Source organism: Puntigrus tetrazona, unplaced genomic scaffold (assembly GCF_018831695.1).
Source record: "Puntigrus tetrazona isolate hp1 unplaced genomic scaffold, ASM1883169v1 S000000002, whole genome shotgun sequence".
Lineage (NCBI taxonomy): Eukaryota > Metazoa > Chordata > Actinopteri > Cypriniformes > Cyprinidae > Puntigrus > Puntigrus tetrazona.
In genome coordinates, this window is record NW_025047682.1 from 621,862 (window position 1) to 641,830 (window position 19,969).

Genomic DNA, 19,969 nt, shown 5'->3' on the forward strand with positions numbered 1-19,969 from the left:
TAGGTAGTAGCAACTACACAAATAGTACAAGGAGGATTCTTAATTTATAACATTTGACCTCAGTTAAGGTAGTACCATGCAGTATTCATTTTTGACAAGTAAAAATTAGGTTGTAAGGGCTTCAAGTGTGTTCAGTGGATTGTAATGTTGTTTGGCTGACAAAACATTTTCAGTAGATAAAAACTCCTTTTTAAAACTCCTTTTTTCATGTAATAAGCATTCAGTGCTACCATTTGATGTTCATCAAAATGAAACATTGTTACAGGCTACCTTTTGAATCAGGAGCAATTTGAAAACATCAAGACCAATTTTAAAAATAATATTAAAAATAACTACAAGTCATATTATACTCCATGTAGACAGGCAGAAAAAAGTTGTGTAATAGAAGGCAGCATGTTCTGAAATTACATTTGTTTTATCAGTTTAAATGCTCACGCTCTTTTAAGTCTGGTGGATCCTGATTGGATTAGCAGAAAAATCATCATATAGGTTAAAAAAAAAAAAAAAAAAAAAAAAAAAGAGTCTGAAAGGTATTCCAGCAGTATTGTTCTTCTTTGTTGTTATTATTGTGCTGTTGAGTTGTCTATTCTTGTAGAATTACCAAGAAGTGTCATTAAAAAAAAATGGTTTTGTCTGTCTCCAAACAATGCCCTAATGTACTCTAACAGTAAACAGCTCACTAAGTTTTGGATCAGAATAGATAACTAATGTATCTATATGGCCCTTTTTTAATAGGAAAGGACTTTTGTCGGTCAAGAGAGATGATTATTCTTGTACAGATGCTGCCATCAGTAGCCTGTTTTTTTATTTTACTTCTTAATTTTGTTGCACAAAAAATAGCATGTCAGTTGTGCATATGCATGAGTAAATGCTAGCCGATTATGTGTAAATCCCATCATTTTCATCCTAATTATGTCTCTGCCTGATGCCATTATTATATGTTCACTGTATTGCCACAATAGCACCTCAGCCTAAGGGGATGTGATTGACAGCACATGGGCTTGACTGTTCTCTCAATGTGTGTTTGATGGGCTGACAGCAGATGCAGGTGGATGGTACAACTGTGGTTGCTGACTGTTATACTGAGTGTCAACACAGGACACAGTCAACTGAATGGAGACCTGAATGCGTGCGTGTCTGGAGGCTCTGTTTTATAAACCTGGAAGTGTGATTATTTGTGGCATAAGGCAGGTTAGGTTTGGGCGATGATGACTTTGCCTGCTGTTTGTGTTTGTGTTATTTTTAACTGGGTCTGGACGATCTTTAGGTTTGGAAGAGAGAGAGAGAGAGAGAAGGTTTATGTGAAATAAAGCTCTTTCTTAAAAAAATAAAACAAAAAAAAAAAACTGTGACCTTCCAGTCTGTTAAATGAACACAAGAAAAAGGTGAAAGCAAGTTTAGGCCTGAAATCCTATTAAGCAAACAAGCATCTGTCCTACTAATTTGTAAATTTTAATTTTAATTTTGAATAAATTCCTAATTTGGACTGGGGAGAAGTTCTTAAATTTACAGCAGATTTCATTGCTATTTTATTGTCAAAAATCTGATTCCCTTAAGATGACCCCTTTTAATACTGAGAAGAGTAAAATGCTGAACATCAAGACCAGAGAAGGAGAAAATGCTAGAGAAAGAAGAGTGTGTGTCTTATTCTGATGAGTGCTGGCTCTTGAAAACTGCAGTAAAATCACTCTGTTATTCCAGTGGAAACTCTTTACGCGAGTCTAATTTAGAGCCCAAGGCACTATAGGCTCAATCACTCTCTTTTTAGGCAAGATGTGGATGTGTGCGAGACTGAGTAAGCTTGATCATCTTCAGGCAGATATGAGAGTGTTACTGCACATTTAAGCTCTAGACACATCAGACATCATATGTTTAAGGTTCAGCTTGGTCACAGTTCCTCAGGGGACAGTTTGACGCTCTCTCCTGAATATATATTTTCACACATTAATGATGAATGGGATTTTCTGGAGTCCGTTTACAGGTAGAAGCACAGAGGCCTCAAGTGAGAGGACAACTGCTTTAATCTGTGTGCAGGAAATTTGTTTTGAGGATTCCCTGGATGAGATTAGCCACAGCCGACTCTGTGGCATGAGTGCGGTAGAGTTTAGCGAGGATGAGTGGCGAAATGTATACAGAACAGCTGCTCTGTGATCTCAGAACAGACTAGGCTATAAGGGATACGAGTAGAAAGCAGAAGCAAGCGTTCCTGAAGCTTGACCTGATGTTTACCACTTTAATTAAACAGGAAGTATAAATGCGTAGCCTCTGTGGGAGAATTGTGCTCACTTACACAGGAGCGCAGGAGAGATAAAGAGCATTAAATCAATAAATCATTTTTTAAAAATTAAATAAATTAATAATAATTAATAATAATATTAATAATTAATTAAACAATTAAATCAGTACAAAGTAAAACGCACACACACATATTATGTTATAATAAATTATACTATATTTATAACATTTTACCTGATAATGTAGGTTGTATTTACCACATGGCCAGTCAGTGTAGCTGTTGATTAAAGACCATTTCTGTGTCCATGGCTCCTGCAGAGGTGCTTAGAGCAGCTGGTGAGATGCTGGACGTGTAGCTGTGCTGGAGTCAGGTGGAGAGGAGGCGGAGGAATGAACTGACCTCCAGCACTCGTTTATTAATAACAGCTGTCAGCTGAAATCCCTCCAGAGCAGAGCCCAGAAACAGCGGTCCGCAGGCATGCACGGATGCAGCTCATTCTGCTGGCATCCACCCTGCTGCCTGCACACTGGAGGTCTTCAGAGAGAGATGACATGCATGAACGGGGACAAAAGGCCTTGATCTCAATTTCCCCTTGCCGTGTCCTGCTCTCCCTACAACCCTTCTCCAAGTTTAGCGTTTAAATCAAAATAAAAAAACGTTCACAATGCATTTAATGTTGGTAATGTGAGACTTTATGGTGCAACAGGATATAAATATGATGAAAGTCCACATTACAACTAACAATAATACAAAGCAACAATATAGTTGGAATCGTGTTTTTTTTTCCAACAATTATCTGTTGTCTTTTAGACAAGAATTTTTAGTTTCCAGAACTTCTGAAAAACTTCAGAAGCCATCCAGTGTTTTTAAAATCTGAATGAGGACATTTATTCAGTATTTTCCCAGCATTTTACCTTTCCCTGTATTTGTCCCCGGTTTCAGAAAACAAGTGGAAAGCTGAGGACGATGTGTCCTGCTCTTTCTGTCAGCGTGGAGGTCTGGAAAACCTCTGTGCACTGACAAATTCCCCGCCAGTACCGATGAAACATTCTCACAGTGTTCTCAGTTAATGTTCTAGTTCTCAGTGGAGAATGACAAAAAAAAAAAAAAAAAAAAAAAAAGAGTTTGTTGGGTGGGAATAAAGCAAACATCCTCTTTGGAGGTTTACTCAAGGCCTGCGGTGGCTGTAGCGTGGAGGCGCTGGCCAGATCTTACGAACTTTGATGTCTGCTGTCTTTGTTTCCTCCTAAACAGTGCGGTATTTTGAAGTTTATGTAAATAAACTCAGGAACCTGTTTTGTTGAAGGCCTGGGCTGCTCTGATGTGCACGGTGAAGGAGAGATGAAGAGAGAGCGAAGCGAAAGAGAGAGGAAGCGATCCCCTCCTCTTTTTGTCTCTTCTCATTTATTTTAGACTTTGATTTGAGGGTTTGAAACTCTTCCTGGTTTTCTTAGAATAATTATATATATACAGAGTCTCCAGATATGATAAAACCATGTTTCTTTGTGGTAAGTATGTCTGCCTAAGCACCTGCCTGCTGTTGGTTATGAGATGCAATGAGAAATAATGGCTAGTTTGGCGTGAGAGATGTTTAATGTATTTTTTTTCTTTTTGTGTTTGTTATGTGTAGCCCTGCTAAGTACAAATAAGCCGGGCAGGAAGTAGACATGTGACATTATGTGCTAATGGATGTTTACCTGCACAGGTGTACATGTGCACTACTGTTTAAAAGTTTGGGGTCATTTTATCACCGTTTCTACCAAAGGTTTAAGCAGCACAGCTGTATTCAACATTGATAATTAGTGTTTGAAAACAGTGTTCCTTGAGCAGCTGAAGATTCAGCTTTACCATCACAGGAAAAAATTACATTTTAAAATATAGGTATGTTACAATATCAAAATCTCACAATATGATAATGTTGCGGTATGGAGTCCGTGATTACAATATTTATTGTGATATTTAAAGAAAAAAAAAAGAAAATTTGAGAATTGGAAAAGAATTCTTTACATTTTAAAGTTAAATTATTTTATGTAATCTACTTTGAGAGTTCATAATTAAGAGCTCAAACCCATGTTCTTAACTAAGAAATTACATTCAGACTGGTGTTTTAGGAAGCCAAACAAATGATAATATAATTAATAACAACAATTACAGTAATAACCGTATATTGCAAACAGTTGCATTGTAAAATAATTAAAAAATAAATTTCACAAGAATATATATATATATATATATATATATATATATATATATATATATATATTCACACAACACAAACACAACTTTTCTTTTGAAAGGTTTAAATATATTTAGAAAACTACACTTCATCATATCATTACGTGACCTTTCTGATATAATTATTAATAAACAATATTAATATACAATGGTTTTTTTATTTAATATTTCACATTATGACTGTTTTATACTATTTTTGTTAAAATAAATGCAATCTTGGTGAGCATGGAGCTTTTTTTTAATATAAACTTTAACTTTTAAATGGTAATGTATAGTGTGGACTATACAGTTGTATGTATACGTTTGTTTATTTTCAGTGAAGTGGCAGAAAGGGTGAGAGCATCAATATGGAAAGGGTGTGGTATTACTGTATTAAAGTTTTCTTCCTGACTTTATAACTAACCGCTCTATAAAGCACTTGGTGATTTTTTTTTTTTTTTTTTTTTTTTTTTTGGCCTCTCGTCAGTTTAATTTGGCGTTATTCAGTTTATGAATTTGATTCTGGCATTCTAGACTTTGTAATAAAAGGATTTCATTTAGTTGTAAAAATTGACATCAGAGTAGTTGTGTGTTCAGCAAAAGCTGTCAGAGACTCTAAACAGGTTGTAATTGCAATGCTATGTGCAGTTCACAATCAAAACCTAGCACTTTGTGTCATTTAGCAATGCTTATTCATAGGACTAAGCTGTGCTCAAGTTTTGAGGTAGTTCTCATGACAATATGTGCACAAGGTAAAAAAAGAAGCATTAATTTGAGTTACATATGAAGTATTTCCCTCTATACTGAATTTTTGAAGCTTACGTACCTACATACTACCCTAACCAGTACAGATATGATGCATCAAACCCGGTCAGAGAGACTGATGGATACTCATGGATACATACTTTTTTCATGTTGTTCTTTAACACACAACATAAAGCCTCATTCAAGGGTGCATGCAACATATTGGTATAGGTGGAACCATTTCTACTGTAAAACTGACTTATTCTGGTTTGTTACATAAATCAACTGTTCTTCATTTCAGTGATGGGTACTCACCGTTTCCCGTTTCTGACGTCTGCTCGAGTGGTGCTTGACTCTGAGTGTTTTAAAAGGGTTATTTTCTTTTACAGTACTGCTTTAAAACATCATAATTCCTTCGAAAAAGAACACGCAGTGCACAGAGCTGTTTTTCCTCTGAAGTGACCAACAATTTTACAAGCCCACGGGCTCCATTTGGCAAGAACTACATTTTTAATCGCCTTACAGACCTATAGGGTAAGGGGAAAAAGAGTATAGGGATGAGAGATGGAGAGGTCCTGTGGTTCTGTCGAGGTGTGCGACAGGATTGGGTTTATGTGAGGTGCCTAAATCTTTAAGAGCTTAGCAGCAGAGCATGGCTGAGAAATGAGAGATCTGGGAGCAATTACAGAAGATAGAGAGAGAAGAGCAGAAATGGAGGAGAGATGAGGGGGAGAAATGAATGAGTCAGTGAAAATGAGATGAAGAGATTTGGTTAGTCTGTGTGTGTGTGTGTGTGTGTGTGTGTGTGTGTGTGTGTGTGTGTGTGTGTGTGTGTGTGTGTGTGTGTGTGTGTGTGTGTGTGTTAGGGCAACTCAGTGGCTCGGACTCCCCAGAGGCTGACCAGATGCTGCGTTTCCTGCTTAGATGAACAGCTTCGTTTTGAGGGCCTAAGAGAGAACAAAGTGCAAATGACAGCTTTAGAGTGTTAAAGGCTGTTATGGGATGGGTTTAGTGTGCAGATAACTTCACTATTGTAGAATATTTTAGAGCGAAACCTTGCTCGTTCAGAAGTACAGACTGTATTTTTAGTAGTTACTGTGCTGTACATGTGTGTTCTAGAGTTAAATAAGGCTCTTTACAAGGGCAGGTGCCTGGTATTCTTATATCTTTCAAAGAAAATAATGTTGCTAATGTAACTTCTTCCCTGTAGTTTATTATTGCACAAAAAATAAACTTTTCGATAATGTTGAAACTGAATGTAAGACATTAGATATAAGCATTTAATACAAAGGCATTTTGAAAAATACATGATTTTTTGTTATGTTTTTATTTTGGATAATCATTCATCATTTGTTAGTTTTGTCCAGTGCTTGTGTTTTTCAAGATTACTGGTTTGTTTCAGAAACAGAAGAAATGAAACCCTATTTGTTAACCTTTCTGGGTACCTAGTATCCAAATTGCATTAGTATCATAACAAACTTTTGTGGAATCATTTCCATGTGATTCAGCACCTGAGTTCTCGTGATCCAATCTGGCAGGTTAGGTGGCTTGGTGCGTCTGCTCATTGGCCCCTGTTTAAAAGCTGGTGGTGGTGAGGTTACAGGAGTCGTGTGGGGTTGCAGTACAGGAGAGAGCTGATTTGAACTCGGCAGCCGTGAAGGTGCTCTACAGAGCACAGGGCAGAGCTGCAGGATGACAGTGCCAGCTTGGTGCCTAGTCATCTGTGAGTCCAGCATCAGGAGGGGAGAGAAGCTGCTGTGCCAGCTTGCTTTACACAGCTCTAGCAAAATGTCTCTCTCTCTCTCTCTCTCTCTCTCTCTCTCTCTCTCTCTCTCTCTCTCTCTCTCCCTCTCTTTCGCTCTTGTTCTTGCTCTCTCTTTCTTTTCTCCAGCTGTGGTGACTCAGCGGGACAGTGGGTGCAAAGAGAGAGAAAACTGCAGCATTACAGTTGAGGTCATTTTTGTTAAACTCTAACATCTCCTAAGCGCAAATGCCTAAATTCTGCCTGAGGCTAGCCATTCATAATCTTGAAATTATTATTCTTTGAAAGCAATGAGAAATCCATCTGGATTTACCAAAGCCTATTTTGTTCTTTCAAAACTGTTAATGTCAGTGTTTTTGAAGTAGGTTTTGTAATGGCTAATGTTATGGACATTTTTATGGCCAATACTGATGTCTAGAGAGCAGAATGAATACAAACTAAACAGTTTACTGCAAATGCAGTAACATTTGGTTTAGATGAGATTTTAAGTAGTATTATTATACAGTACAGTATAAAAAAACTGTAAAAATGTAATGCATTAATAAATAATAAAAAATCTTTCAGATTTTTTTCATCGATGCTGATTTGAAGCTCCAGAAGCATTTTATTTGCATTTATTGAAAGTAGAAATATATTATAATATTATAATTTCTTATACTTTACTGTAAATCTGATCAAATTAATTGCTGATTTTTTTTTTTTAAATAGTGCTGTTGACTTACAGGCAGTCTTTGTCTTGGACTGTCATTGAAAGAGTATAAGCACAGGGTCATGCTGTGATATGAGCTTGTTCTTTAAAGGAATGGTTTACCCCAAAAATTTTAATTCTGTCATCATTTACTCACCCTCAAGTACTTCCACAGTACTGACCACAAAGAAAGATATTTTGAAAAAAGTTTGTAACCAGGCTGTTTTGTGTCACCATTGACTTCCACAGAAGGGAAAACATACTATGGAAGTCAATAGTGACCCAAAACAGCCTGGTTACAAACTTTTTTTAACAATATCTTTCTTCTGAGTTAGCGTAATTTCGTACAAGTTTGGACTAAATGATGACAGAATTTTTATTTTTGGGTGAACCGTTCCTTTAAGGTGCTGTTAAACACCAAGAACTTTATTAAATATCTGCTTAAAGCCCGTTTGAGACAGTACTAAGGTCTCTTCAACAAGAGTCTTCATTTCCTCCCATTTAATTTAATTTCTATCTAGAAGAAGCAATTAGAGGTATAAATGAAATAATCAAATTTTTCTTCCTAATGAAAAAGTATTTTGCAAGAATGATCCTGATAGATCCCTCTTTCGTCTCTGTCTGCGTATTTTTAGTTAAGCTGTCACTGATAGCACGAGTTGTCGCTCTGTGACACCAGTGACACACTCAGTGTTTCTATATGGCATTTTCACATTTCCTCTGGATATTAATTTTGCATATGAAGATCACCTAGTGCGCAGACGGCAGCGGTGGGTTCATAAATGTGAGCAGGTCTCCTTCTCCATTCAGATGAAAGGGTGTTATCTGAGTGAATCTAACTGAGCTGTTTGTGTGGACACTACTTCCCTCTATTAATTCGTGAAAATGCTTCTTATATACAGTCCAGAACAGATCCAGGAATGCAAGTCCACACCTTATCGCAGAAGCCTCTCACTAACTTTAGACTGGAAGGATGTGTTGAATTGCCACAAATACGTTAAAATTTCACGTGTGTGTATGTGTGTGCGCGTGTGCTGATCTGGTGCCAGGGGCAGGTGAACTTCTCACCCTGTAATCACCATGGGGAAAGTGAGAGCCGGCATGGATCGCTGATGGCTGAGGCCACATTCTAATCACTCCTTTTTGAAAATGAACAGAAGGCACAAAAGCTGAGGGAGAAAGTGCTCTGATTGGAACCAGGATGAAGAAAAGCTCCTCACAGGAAAGAGGTCTCTGCTTGAACGGATCCCCTCTGGTTCAAGTGGCCTTGTTTGAGAGACGAAGCCAAAGTCAGACAACTGTAATCAACTGTCCACAAATACTGTCATTCACTAAATCAGGGGCCATGGAGGATAAAACTGTGTGTGTGTGTGAGAAAGAGAAAGAAGCTCTCAATCGAGTCATGGAGGAACCGTGTGCGTGTGTCTTATAGAGAGGTTCTTAAGAGTGTGTTTTCAGCTCTGGCTCTTTGGCAGAACTCAGATGTGAGAGCTCATGATTTGGTTCTTTTTTTAATATCAAATGTCCCATTTTAATCTGACATATGTTAAAGCACATTGTTATCACCTTTGTTCTAAAATTTCAGGTTAGTATGTTAAAAGTTTTAATTTTGCTCCATAAGTTATAATTTAGCAAAACACATACAGGCTGATCCGGGACAGCTTTCTTTGTAAAGGAATAATCCACCCAGAAGTCATTTACTCACTCATGTTATTCATTTCTTGTATAACTGACTTCTGAGAAACATCCAAAAAAGTAATTTTTTGAGCCATTGACAGAAAGCACACATACTTTTTTTTTCTCTAAAAATATCTTATCTAATATTTATTTCATCGAAGGACAAAAGGCGTATAACATGAGGTTTAAAGATGTTTTATCAGCTGGGCAATTGGTATGTTGCTTGTTAAGCAATTGTATAATCTATTGAACACTCTATTATTAAAAGAACCATTAACTGATATGTTGTTATTCACTAACTTTAAAAATAGCTCTTTCAGCCTTCTCTGACCCTCTGAAACTGCCTGTTTTTGCTGCTATACCTTTAATAATTCTGTATGCAAATAGACTGTTTACAGAAATACGTATGACTCTTTGAATACTGCGCTTCACTATGCTGACGTAGTATACTGTAATGTCACTTGAAATCTGTCAGGAAAAAAGCCACTGGAAAAATGTCCTTGAGAAACAGCCGTGACCCTGCAACAGATCTCACACACTCAAACACACTCACTGCTGCACTGAAAGAGAGCGAGGAAACAGTGTCCTTTTGGGAACCAGAGAGAGGTCATTCAGTGTCTGAGCATGTCCTCGCTCATGCTGTTGAATTCTCCTTCAGCGTCTTTGCTCTAAAACACCAGCAGGTGTGCAGGCAGATCGGCGGGAAAGTTACACGTCTCTTCCGCTTCTCCAGCTCCTCCCTGGAGCCCGTCGTCTGTGTTCCTGCCTGTTTGAGCTGAGCTGGGAATACATCTTCATAACTCAGATCTCATTTTAATAAGTGACAAAAGCAGATTCTGCACAAATAATAAGCCACTACATCATATTAGCACAAACCTAAACCTATACGTCCCTGGGAGAAACACCGCTCTGCTTTCAGCCTGGAAGGCCTTATGGTTATGGACTGTGATACCCGTGTTGTACTTTTTTTTTATTTTTTATTTTTTTGTTGCTTTGAATAATGTAAGTTGTGTAACATGCAAGCTCACTTTATTCCTGTATCGATGTCTTTTTACCGTGCTGTCTGTCCCTTGCTTCTCCAGGAGGATTTAGGCAGTCGTGTCGGCTTGTCACCACGGAGAAAGCAGGAGAGAAAGTAATTGCGTTGTTGCAGTGCTTGTAGAAATCCCATCAGCCCTGTGGGCAGGCCTGTCACAGAGCATAAAGAGCCGGCTAAAAACTTAAGCATCCATAGACAGGGCAGCAGCGGTGGCAGGCAGGGAAACGCCTCTTGCATAGAGCCGAGGTGTCACAGGAAGCAGATGAAACTGCTGCTGGTAGTGCAGGAACAGGGCCAGCTGCTGTTTCCATTAGCTAGATCTGAGCTGATAAGAACCGGGATGCTGGTAAATATCCAGGCTGAACAACCCTGATAACCCCGGGTGGATGTGCTCTTGTTTTAGGCTCTGGTCTCCAGCCACCGGACTGATTTGCATCCTGAATGAGTGTCAAATACAAGCTGCTGGTGCTGATGCAAATAGACAGGTGGATAGACAGTCACGTATCTGCTTGAACTTTCAACATCATCTTCACTCTTGATTGGCGTGTTGGCTGGAGGGTGTCGTTACTGCACATTTAATGACAGAATACACAGATTTATGAAGTATTTAGTAGCGTGTCATTCCTTTTTACTAGAGTCACCAGATGGGACTGCAAATAAAACAAACATTTATGGCTGATACTGCTGTTCAGAAAATTGGAATAATTAAACATTATATAGATTCTGATAAAAATAATAGTAACATACTATAAAACGATAGTATTGTAAAATATTATTAATATGCTTTTTTTAAGAGCCGTTTTCTGCTGCTTATTTTCACACGATCCTTCAGAAATCATTCCAATGTGCTGCCTTTGTTTAAGAACCATTTTCTAACCATGTTCTAAGATTTTCTGCTTTATATTTTTGTGTAATCCATAGTTCACAACCATTCAAAAGTGAAACACATTATTATTAAGTGAACACCAGTAATAATTGATAATAACTGAAGAATCGTGTGACATTGAAGACTACATTAACAACCGCAGTTATTTTAATGTGTAATAATATTTAATAAAATTACTGTTTTTGCAGCAATACAAATGATGTAATTTATTTCAGTGACTTTAATGCACTTTTTATTTGCCTATTAAATTTCCTAAAGGTGCATGTGTTTAGATTTAGATCTTTCTCTCTTCGGGTGCACTTTAGCTCATCCTCCTGTCACTTCTCCTTGTGTGCTGTAGAAATCTTTTGTGCTTACCCGGCTCGGGAATTAATCAAGGTTTTAATGCCTTGCTCCTTCCCTCTATCCCTTAATTGAGTTTTGAGGGTAAAAGGAAGGATTTTTTTCTGTTTCTGATTGTTTTTAAGTGTGACTGGAGCTGAAAAGCATCTGGATGTGTGTCAGAGCAGAAGTAAGCATGTCAGAGGTTTAACTGAATGGAAGACTGTGCTAATGGTGCCAAACACGTGTGTGGAATCAGTGAAAAGTGATTTGTAACGGTATTATTAGCTGTGAAATCTTGGGATGGTGCATCTGGAGAGATTGTATGAAAGCTTTAAAAGAAGCACACCGCTGATTCCAGAGGAAAATGATCTTCAGAAACAAATGTCATCCTGAGGTCAGACCTTTGACCTCCACTTGACCTTGAAACATTGAAGTATATTGAGAAAAGGCCTCAAATCAAGCTGATGTGATAGTTAAAAGCACAGAATATAAAGTTTTGTCTTTTTGACAAGTATTTTGTCTTGCGAATCTGTGTAAAATGACAGTTGGACTTTTGTTGGCATTATATTCTGCACTGCATTTTACAGTATACATATTTGTAAAATAGAGGGCTGTTCTTTCAGTATGTTTTTGCTGCAGTCATTTTTTTTTCACTCTGGTCACTTACAGATAATATTTCTTGCCATGAAAATAGCCACAGAAGCTGAAGTGTGTGTGTGTGTGTGTGTGTGTGTGTGTGTGTGTGTGTGTGTGTGTATGTATGTATGTATATATATATATATATATATATATATATATATATATATATATATATATATATATATATATATATATATATATATATATATATATGTATACTGTATTAAATTTTTTTCCTCATTCTCACCATCTGGTAAAAAAAAAACTGGTTTATTTCTTGATCTATTCCTTGGTATTTCAGAAATCTTAATGTTTGTTACTGAAATGTAGGTAAATAAATTATTTGTCTTTTCTCCTCCTCTGTATTTAATTTTCCCCCATATTTAAACAAACTAATGTACGTCATATCTAAATATATCAGTGTCAGTAATCTTTGTCTGAATGTTTTTTTGGTTTGCTCATGTTTTTCCTCTCTACCATTTCTCTCTTTCTCATCAGATGGTCACAAGAACAAAGAAAATATTTGTGGGTGGATTATCAGCAAGCACAGTCGTTGAAGATGTGAAACAGTATTTTGAACAGTTCGGAAAGGTAAGATCAGAACATCACTGCCTACCGATATTCCGGCATAAACGTCTTCAGATTTCCATGCCTAGGTGAACATGGACTCGCTCGTGTCTGCTCCGGATGTATTCGTTACAGTGCAGTGCTGGAAATAAGGGCACAGGTGTGTGAAGGCGTTGTGGTTGATTCAGGAAACTGTTGGTGGGGTTTTCAGTGTTGTTCAAACTTACAGAGTGAATGAAGTATTTATATCCAAACATTTACAGACACTGATTAGCACCTGCCTGGGGGTGGGGCTATAAAGGGTGTGGCTGGGATGAGTGAAGTTGGGGGTGGAGTTTGGAATTGTGAACGCTGTTAGATTGTTGTTTAGACGTAAGGGTGGAGTTGTACTGTATTTTTCTATGGCTTTTGTTGCCATAGTTATGGAAATTTCAACTCTGAATGAAAGACTGCCGGCTATTACTATTACCTGTCTGCTTGTATAAATAAAAATGAATCGAAGTGTAAGTATTCACCTCGACGGCCGCAATCATCATGGCTGAGCAGGACTTGATTGACTTGATTATATGAGACAAGCTTTTTTAGCTTCTCGTGGCTCCTCTTCTTAGCTTCTTGTGGAAGATTTTAAGAGCACAAACAAATCAGTGTGATTGAATATGTCATCTGAAATCAGAGCCCCTCTCTTTCTTTTCTTTCAGCTCTATCTCCCTTTCCCAAAGGCTGGGAAAAAGCTCTTTTTCAGGCTTCCTTTCTTAGGTGGATTTGTATATTTATTAAATAAACTGGCCATCCACTGTACGCTGCTATTATCTTGGTGTATCTGTGCAGCACTGAGACTCCCATAGATGGGAGCCAGTCTTTTAGGCTTGAGAGAGAGAGAGACAGTGGTCAGACAGTTCACATGTCTCAGCTGGACATGTTTGGAATTTCTTAGTGGACTTAAATGCCATTGCATGCGCGCGTGTGTGTGTGTTTAAGTTCAGTTGTCTCTGTATGGATGTGGTTTATGCGCTTCAGTGCTCAGGGTGAATTTGAGTATGTGCCTGATTTTGTGCGTGTGTGTTTTGGGTAGTTGTGGCAGTTGGTTAAGTGCCGAAAGGAGGAAACAGGTGTTGATTTCACAGTTTTCTTCTCTTTCAGGGAAAACTCTGCGGAGAGAAGTTTTCAGTATTTCGTTGGCTAAACAAACGACACCAGAGTGAACCACAGTATGAATTTTTGACTTCTGCTCTTTATAGCCTCTTAAGGATCTTTCTTTAAATACAGTTTAAAAAATGTATTTTCTGTTAAGGTTTTTCTGGATTCTGTGTAAAAAAAAAAAAATTGCAGTAAATGGGTGCCATCAGAATAGGCCATAGAGCTGATAAAAACATCACAATAATTAATCCACATAACTCTAGCCTAATTAACATTTTGTGAAGTAAAAAGATGTTTGTAAAACATATTCAACACTAGCATGTTATGTGAGTGTGAGTAAATCAGCTGTCAGTTGTAGTGAAATTATCAGCCAAAGGTGTAATAACCGGGGTTTCTGAATTCTCTATATAGACTCTTTAAATCTATTCTGTCTGTTCTGAAAATTAGCCTTCATTTTTTAGTTTTAATGCTGGTTGTCCATTGCAATGAAGGGATAGTAGCGGAGCAGCAGCGTTAAGCACAAACACTGATATACTTCACACAGGTATGTGCTTAGACATGGAAGAAAACACAAGTGTGTACTAGAGAGTTCACTTAAGTGCAGCTCTAAACATCACACAGAGACACAGCTGGCCATCGCTCAGAACGACTCCCTCCACAGACACGAGCGAGAGAGAGACTGCTGCCACCTCAGGGTGCTTGCGTTCTTCCGTTCAGAGGAAACAGACAATTGTTTTCAGAGGATACAACGATGGTGGGGTCAGAGACAGGAAATGTGTTTCTAATATCATGGCAGATGTTTAGTGTGCATTGAGATTTTCTAAATAGCAGGCCGGTAATTAAAAAAAAAGGCAGATGACTGTTTCCGTTTGTGTGGCGTCTGAGTGTATTGCTTCATTTAGTGACATGAATGCATAATAACTTGAGCCAAATGGATTTAATGACCATTAGCAGATGTTCACTGCCCCAGCTACCACAAAATGACTCGCAGACTACTTTTAAAAATGCCAAAATGCAGGCTCTACATGCAGAATTCACTTCTGACATGTTTTTTTGTCTTCAGTTTAAGGTCTAAAAAGGAATTTGCAAGGATGTCCTGATTCTTTTGGACATTTGTATTTTTCATATTAATGTTACACTGAAATCAGCTGTCTGATTTAGTTACAGGTGCACATTTTCATAACTTTCATACATTTTGTGGCCCATATAATACCACATCTACTTTCTGTGTTTGTGTTTGTATATGTTAGACATACATTTGCCTAGAGTAAGTGCAAATGTGTAGTTATAATAAAATCATTTTCCCTTGAAAAGAAAGAGCCACTTATTTTCATTAATAAGTGTTGATGAGTGTGAGCGTGAATGAGTGCGCTCATAAGTTTGCTTGATTTTTTTTTTTTTTTTTTTGTGTAAATATTATGAGTATGAGAATTCTTTCCTCTGAGCTGCTTATTATTTAATATAGACAGGCCTTAGTATAGCATTCAAAAGTTTGTGGAAATAAATAATTATATTCATCAAGGGTGCATACAATGAATCAAAAGGGACATACAGTTTTTCCAAAAAAAAAGTCTATTCTTCAAAGAGTTCTAATTGGATCTAAAAATCTAATTGTCCACAAAATCTAAGCATTTATTCAACTTTAATAAATAACATTTGAAAAATATTAAAATAGAGATATTTTAAATTGTACTAAAGTATCATACTGCTTTTACTGTATGTTTGATTTATTTATTTTTTTTAATGCCCCCTTAGTGAGCATAAAAGAAAATAAAAAATAAGATAGTTGTTCATATGGACAGTCTGAAGTCTCCTGGCTCTTCATGTGACAGGGTTTGCAGACAGGCATGAGATGATGTCCCCCTCTCTGACATTTAGAGGAGCTAATCACTTGGATGCCTGTGTGTCCACAAGGACTACAGAAATACACCCAAAACTGCAGTGTTAGACAGATGTTTGTGCGATATTTAGGCTTCATCCCACTGTAAATGGAGTATGTCTGTGTGGGGATCTCATGCTGGATCTGATACTGATCCTGAAACAGGCCAGTGCTCCCACGGTACCCAGCATTATCTGTCTGGCCCATGTGTTTTTAGAGAAATGTTGTGATTGGCAGCAGCTCCTCAACTGAAAGAGCAGTGATTTTTAAGTGTCATGAATTGTCTTGCGCCCTTATCGGTGCTTCTGGGAAGAAAAAAAGATCTGCTTTTTGTGCTTTAGGTGTTTTTTTTTTTAACAAAGTCTTATGAAATCCAAATGTACACTATTTGTTGTTAGCCACATTGCTAGCTATTGCTTGAGGTGAACAATCAACCCGTGCAACCTCTTACACAATGTCAGAGACACATATGTTATAATGAGAAGTGTGAAAATATTTCTGGTTGATTATAAAACTCTGAAACACTGAATTGAATTTACAAACTGTTTTGCTATGTCTTAAATTTTTGAGTCAGAATTATTCTGCTTGACTAGACATTTTGCTGCGGATAGACTTTAGTGTGTATTTAACAACCTATAATATTCTTTTAACCTGCTCTAATCCACTTCCGCCTTATTATGACTTAACTCTAACTTGCAAAGTTTAGTGTTTTTATGTCTTTGGAATATGAACTCTGGCAGTCTGAACAGCTCTGACAGAACTGAAATCTAATTGGCTTCATTTTGAGTCTCTCAGAGCGAGTATGTGCTGAGTACGCGGAATTTTTTTCCCCTCTACCTTTTACGGTTTGATCGCTCACGTACTTCGGTACATAAACTCAGAACCTCTCCTGAGACGACTTCACCCACAGGCTGTCCTCTTAAAAGACAAAGAGTTATGTCCTTGTTTTTCCTCTTCCTCTGTCCTGTGTGTGTGTGTGTGTGTGTGTGTGTGTGTGTGTTTGTCAGGAAAGAGAGTGTTAAGCCAGAGTGGATGAATTAACATCTTGCTCCAGATTAGGAGGATTTTTGTCTAAAGCCTCTTATTTCCCACACTTGAACAAACACACTTGTGTGTGCTTTGGTGTTTGTATGTGTAAGCTTTTTGCGTAAATATCCTGAGTAAACAAAGCCCTTTCTTGTAATATCAGGCAATTCAGGCCGAGAAGGACCTCACATGCACACAAACGCGGCTCAGAAATGGCATCTGGCCTTATGTAACCTCATATTTTTTCATTCATTCATGCTTCATTTGTCTCCTGCTATGCGAACGTCTCTGATGAACAGAGAAATTAAAGGATTAAATCACCCATAAATGAAAGTCCTGCCATTGTTTACTCACCCCTGTTGTTCCAGAAGAAAGAAAATGATTTTCTTTTATTCCGTGGAGCACAAATAGCTACATTTTGACACACATCACAGTGTCCAGAGGCCGAACTCCAAAAATCATCATAAAAAGTAGCCAATACGACTTGTGCTTTATATTCTTCTGAAGATGTACAATAGCTTTGTTTGAAGATCATACTGATGTTGAAGTTGTAATTTACTGATCATCTCCTTTTGTGTATCACAGAAGAAAGAAGGGGTTCTAAATGACAAGAGGGTAGTGTTATGACAGGGCTTTTTGTGTGAATTACTCTAGCATTCAGAAGTTTGGTGCCTTTCAGATGTTTTTAAAAAGTTTTTGAGAGAAGTCTCTCATGCTTACAAGGCTGAATTTATTTGATCAAAATACAATAAAAACATTTATTTATTTATTTATTTATTTATTTTTTACCATTTTAATATGTTTAAAATTATAATGTGACCCTGGACCAGAAAACCAGTCACAAGGGTATTTTTTTTTATTTATACATAATCTGAAAACTGAATAAATAAACTTCCCATTGATGGAAAAAATAATAATTACTTAGCATTGCATAATACTAATCAAAAATATATTTTGATATATTTATACAAGTAAATTTAAAGAATATCCTTATGGAGCATTATGTTTTATTTAACATCCTAATGATTTTTGACATGAATAATTAATCATTTTGACTGCATACAGTTATGCTACTTGATGGTTGATTTTGATATTTTCTTTTATCTAAAACTTAATACAATAGATGTTTTTACTGTAACTTGATTAATTTAAAGCATTCTTGATGAACTATTAAATTTTTAAAAATCTTAGTGACCTCAAATGTTATGATCAAATTAATCATGGACAATCTGCAGATGCAACACACTCTCTCATGGGATCTTCTGCCTAGGGAGACATTTCAGATAGCTTCAATATGTCTGTGGCCCTGTGACTCTGGAAAGGTTTTAATTATAGTGAATTTTGTGGGTGAGGTTTCATTTCTGTGTCTGCGGTGACCTCTGACCCTCTAATGCAGCTCAGCTAAAGGCAATCTGAGGAAAGAATTCATAACTCTCTCTACTCATAACCTAAACCCACACTAAGATGTGTTATTTATCTGTTTTTATTTTCTATTCGGATTAAATGATTTTGCACATGCTTTATGTAAGTAACAGTTCACTCTTTCTCCATATCACCTTCCTGTTCTGTTGTAAACGGACTCTTCTCAGCTCAGATTTTTTGCAGCATTTTGCTGATTACTGACCTCTCATGTCCATTTCCTTACACAAACCCTCTTAAAATATAAATATATCAGGCTTGGTTAGAAATTTCAGAAAAGAGAATTTCATCACTTCAGTATCTCTCTAGTTCCTTCTGTAGTTATATCATAGATGAAAAATGAAATGAGGCTGACTTAACGAGGGAGATTTGACCCTGTATGTGGCTTTAAACGGCTACAGTATGCCCGTGTATTTCCACTTTGCTCATTGGCTTTTGGTTCTAATGACCCTGATCCCTGCAAGTGGCAGAGAAGACTGCTTGTGCACGTGTACCTGTCCAACAACAAGTTTCTGTACATGCAAAGAAATGATTCTCTGTGCTTTTAACAATTTATGTCTTTAATCGGTTAAAAATGTGAAAATCATGCTATATGAACATTTTCATCATTGCTTACTTCTTTATTTAAAAAGACAGAGAAGGCAAGTTTCAACACGTCTTTAATTAGCTCTTCTTTACACGGTTTTTGTGCTGTAACAGCTGTTCACACAATCTGGGTCTTTAGTTCAGTGGTAAAAAATTAACTACAGGCTCCTTCGACATGCTTAAAATCATTTTACTATTATTATTAGTCACCCCCCCTCCCCCTTTATTTTGTTCTGTTCTCTTCTCCTGAAGTGTTAACGTCAAACACAATTGGATCATTTCAGTAATTTTCAGCTTTCTGTTCTGCGCTTCAAATCGTCAGTCATACAGTTGATCACACTGACAGGAGTGTGTGTGTGTGTGTGTGTGTGTGTGTGTGTGTGTGTGTGTGTGTGTGTGTGTGTGTGTGTGTGTTAAGAAGGTGGGAAGCTTCTAGATTGTCTTCGACCTGAAGGTACGGTGGCAAAAGAGTGAAACAAGGAGATGGATTCTGACTATTCTTGCTGCCTAAGTGCTCATGTGACCTTTAAAGAACATCTTCTCCACTTAAACTGTGTGTTTCTATCTAATATAGCGATATTTTGAGGATGAAATTTTTAAGACAAAAAAAAAAGCTACTTCTGTAGAAGTTTGTTAAATCCGACATGCCTCATTTTGGAGACATCCCTGACAGCAGGTTTTATTTAAAATAATTTTATTTATGCTTAGTTTGCACGTGTGTTCGGAGGATCTGGCAGAATAATCACAATGTCTTTTTGCTAAACCATTTTTTTTTTTTTCATTTTGGATACATTCAATGTTTTATCTATAGAATTTGCTCTACATTTATTGATATGCATTGTTAATGGATTTATTCACATACCCTGCTGTAATCTTATGCATAATTTATGCTCTTATTGTATATTCTTTTTATTTTACTTTATTACTTCACATTAGTGTGTGCAAAATGTGATTCTGAGTGGTGTCTGTGCTCTGTCTTAATTAGCTGTTGTTTTAATAGTTTTTCTTTTGGAGGGCATTGTGTTTTTCTCTGTTCTCTGGATTGTGTTTACTGATCTTCAGTAAATGTGCCTGAAGTCAATCATACACACACTTTAGTGACAAGTCTGCTGATCGCTGCCAGCAGTACCCAGAGCCAATGAATGAT

At 37.1% G+C, this 19,969-nt stretch overlaps 1 protein-coding gene across 2 annotated transcripts in view; it reads left to right on the forward strand.

Annotated features, from left to right (window-relative positions):
• The window catches only part of msi2a (musashi RNA-binding protein 2a), a 115,339-nt gene that overhangs the window by 21,683 nt on the left and 73,687 nt on the right, over positions 1–19,969 (forward strand). For both annotated transcript variants that reach the window (XM_043229343.1, XM_043229344.1), the window contains exon 6: positions 12,708–12,800. In XM_043229343.1, coding sequence (XP_043085278.1) covers positions 12,708–12,800 — 93 coding nt within the window. The remainder of the gene's footprint in view (positions 1–12,707; positions 12,801–19,969) is intronic.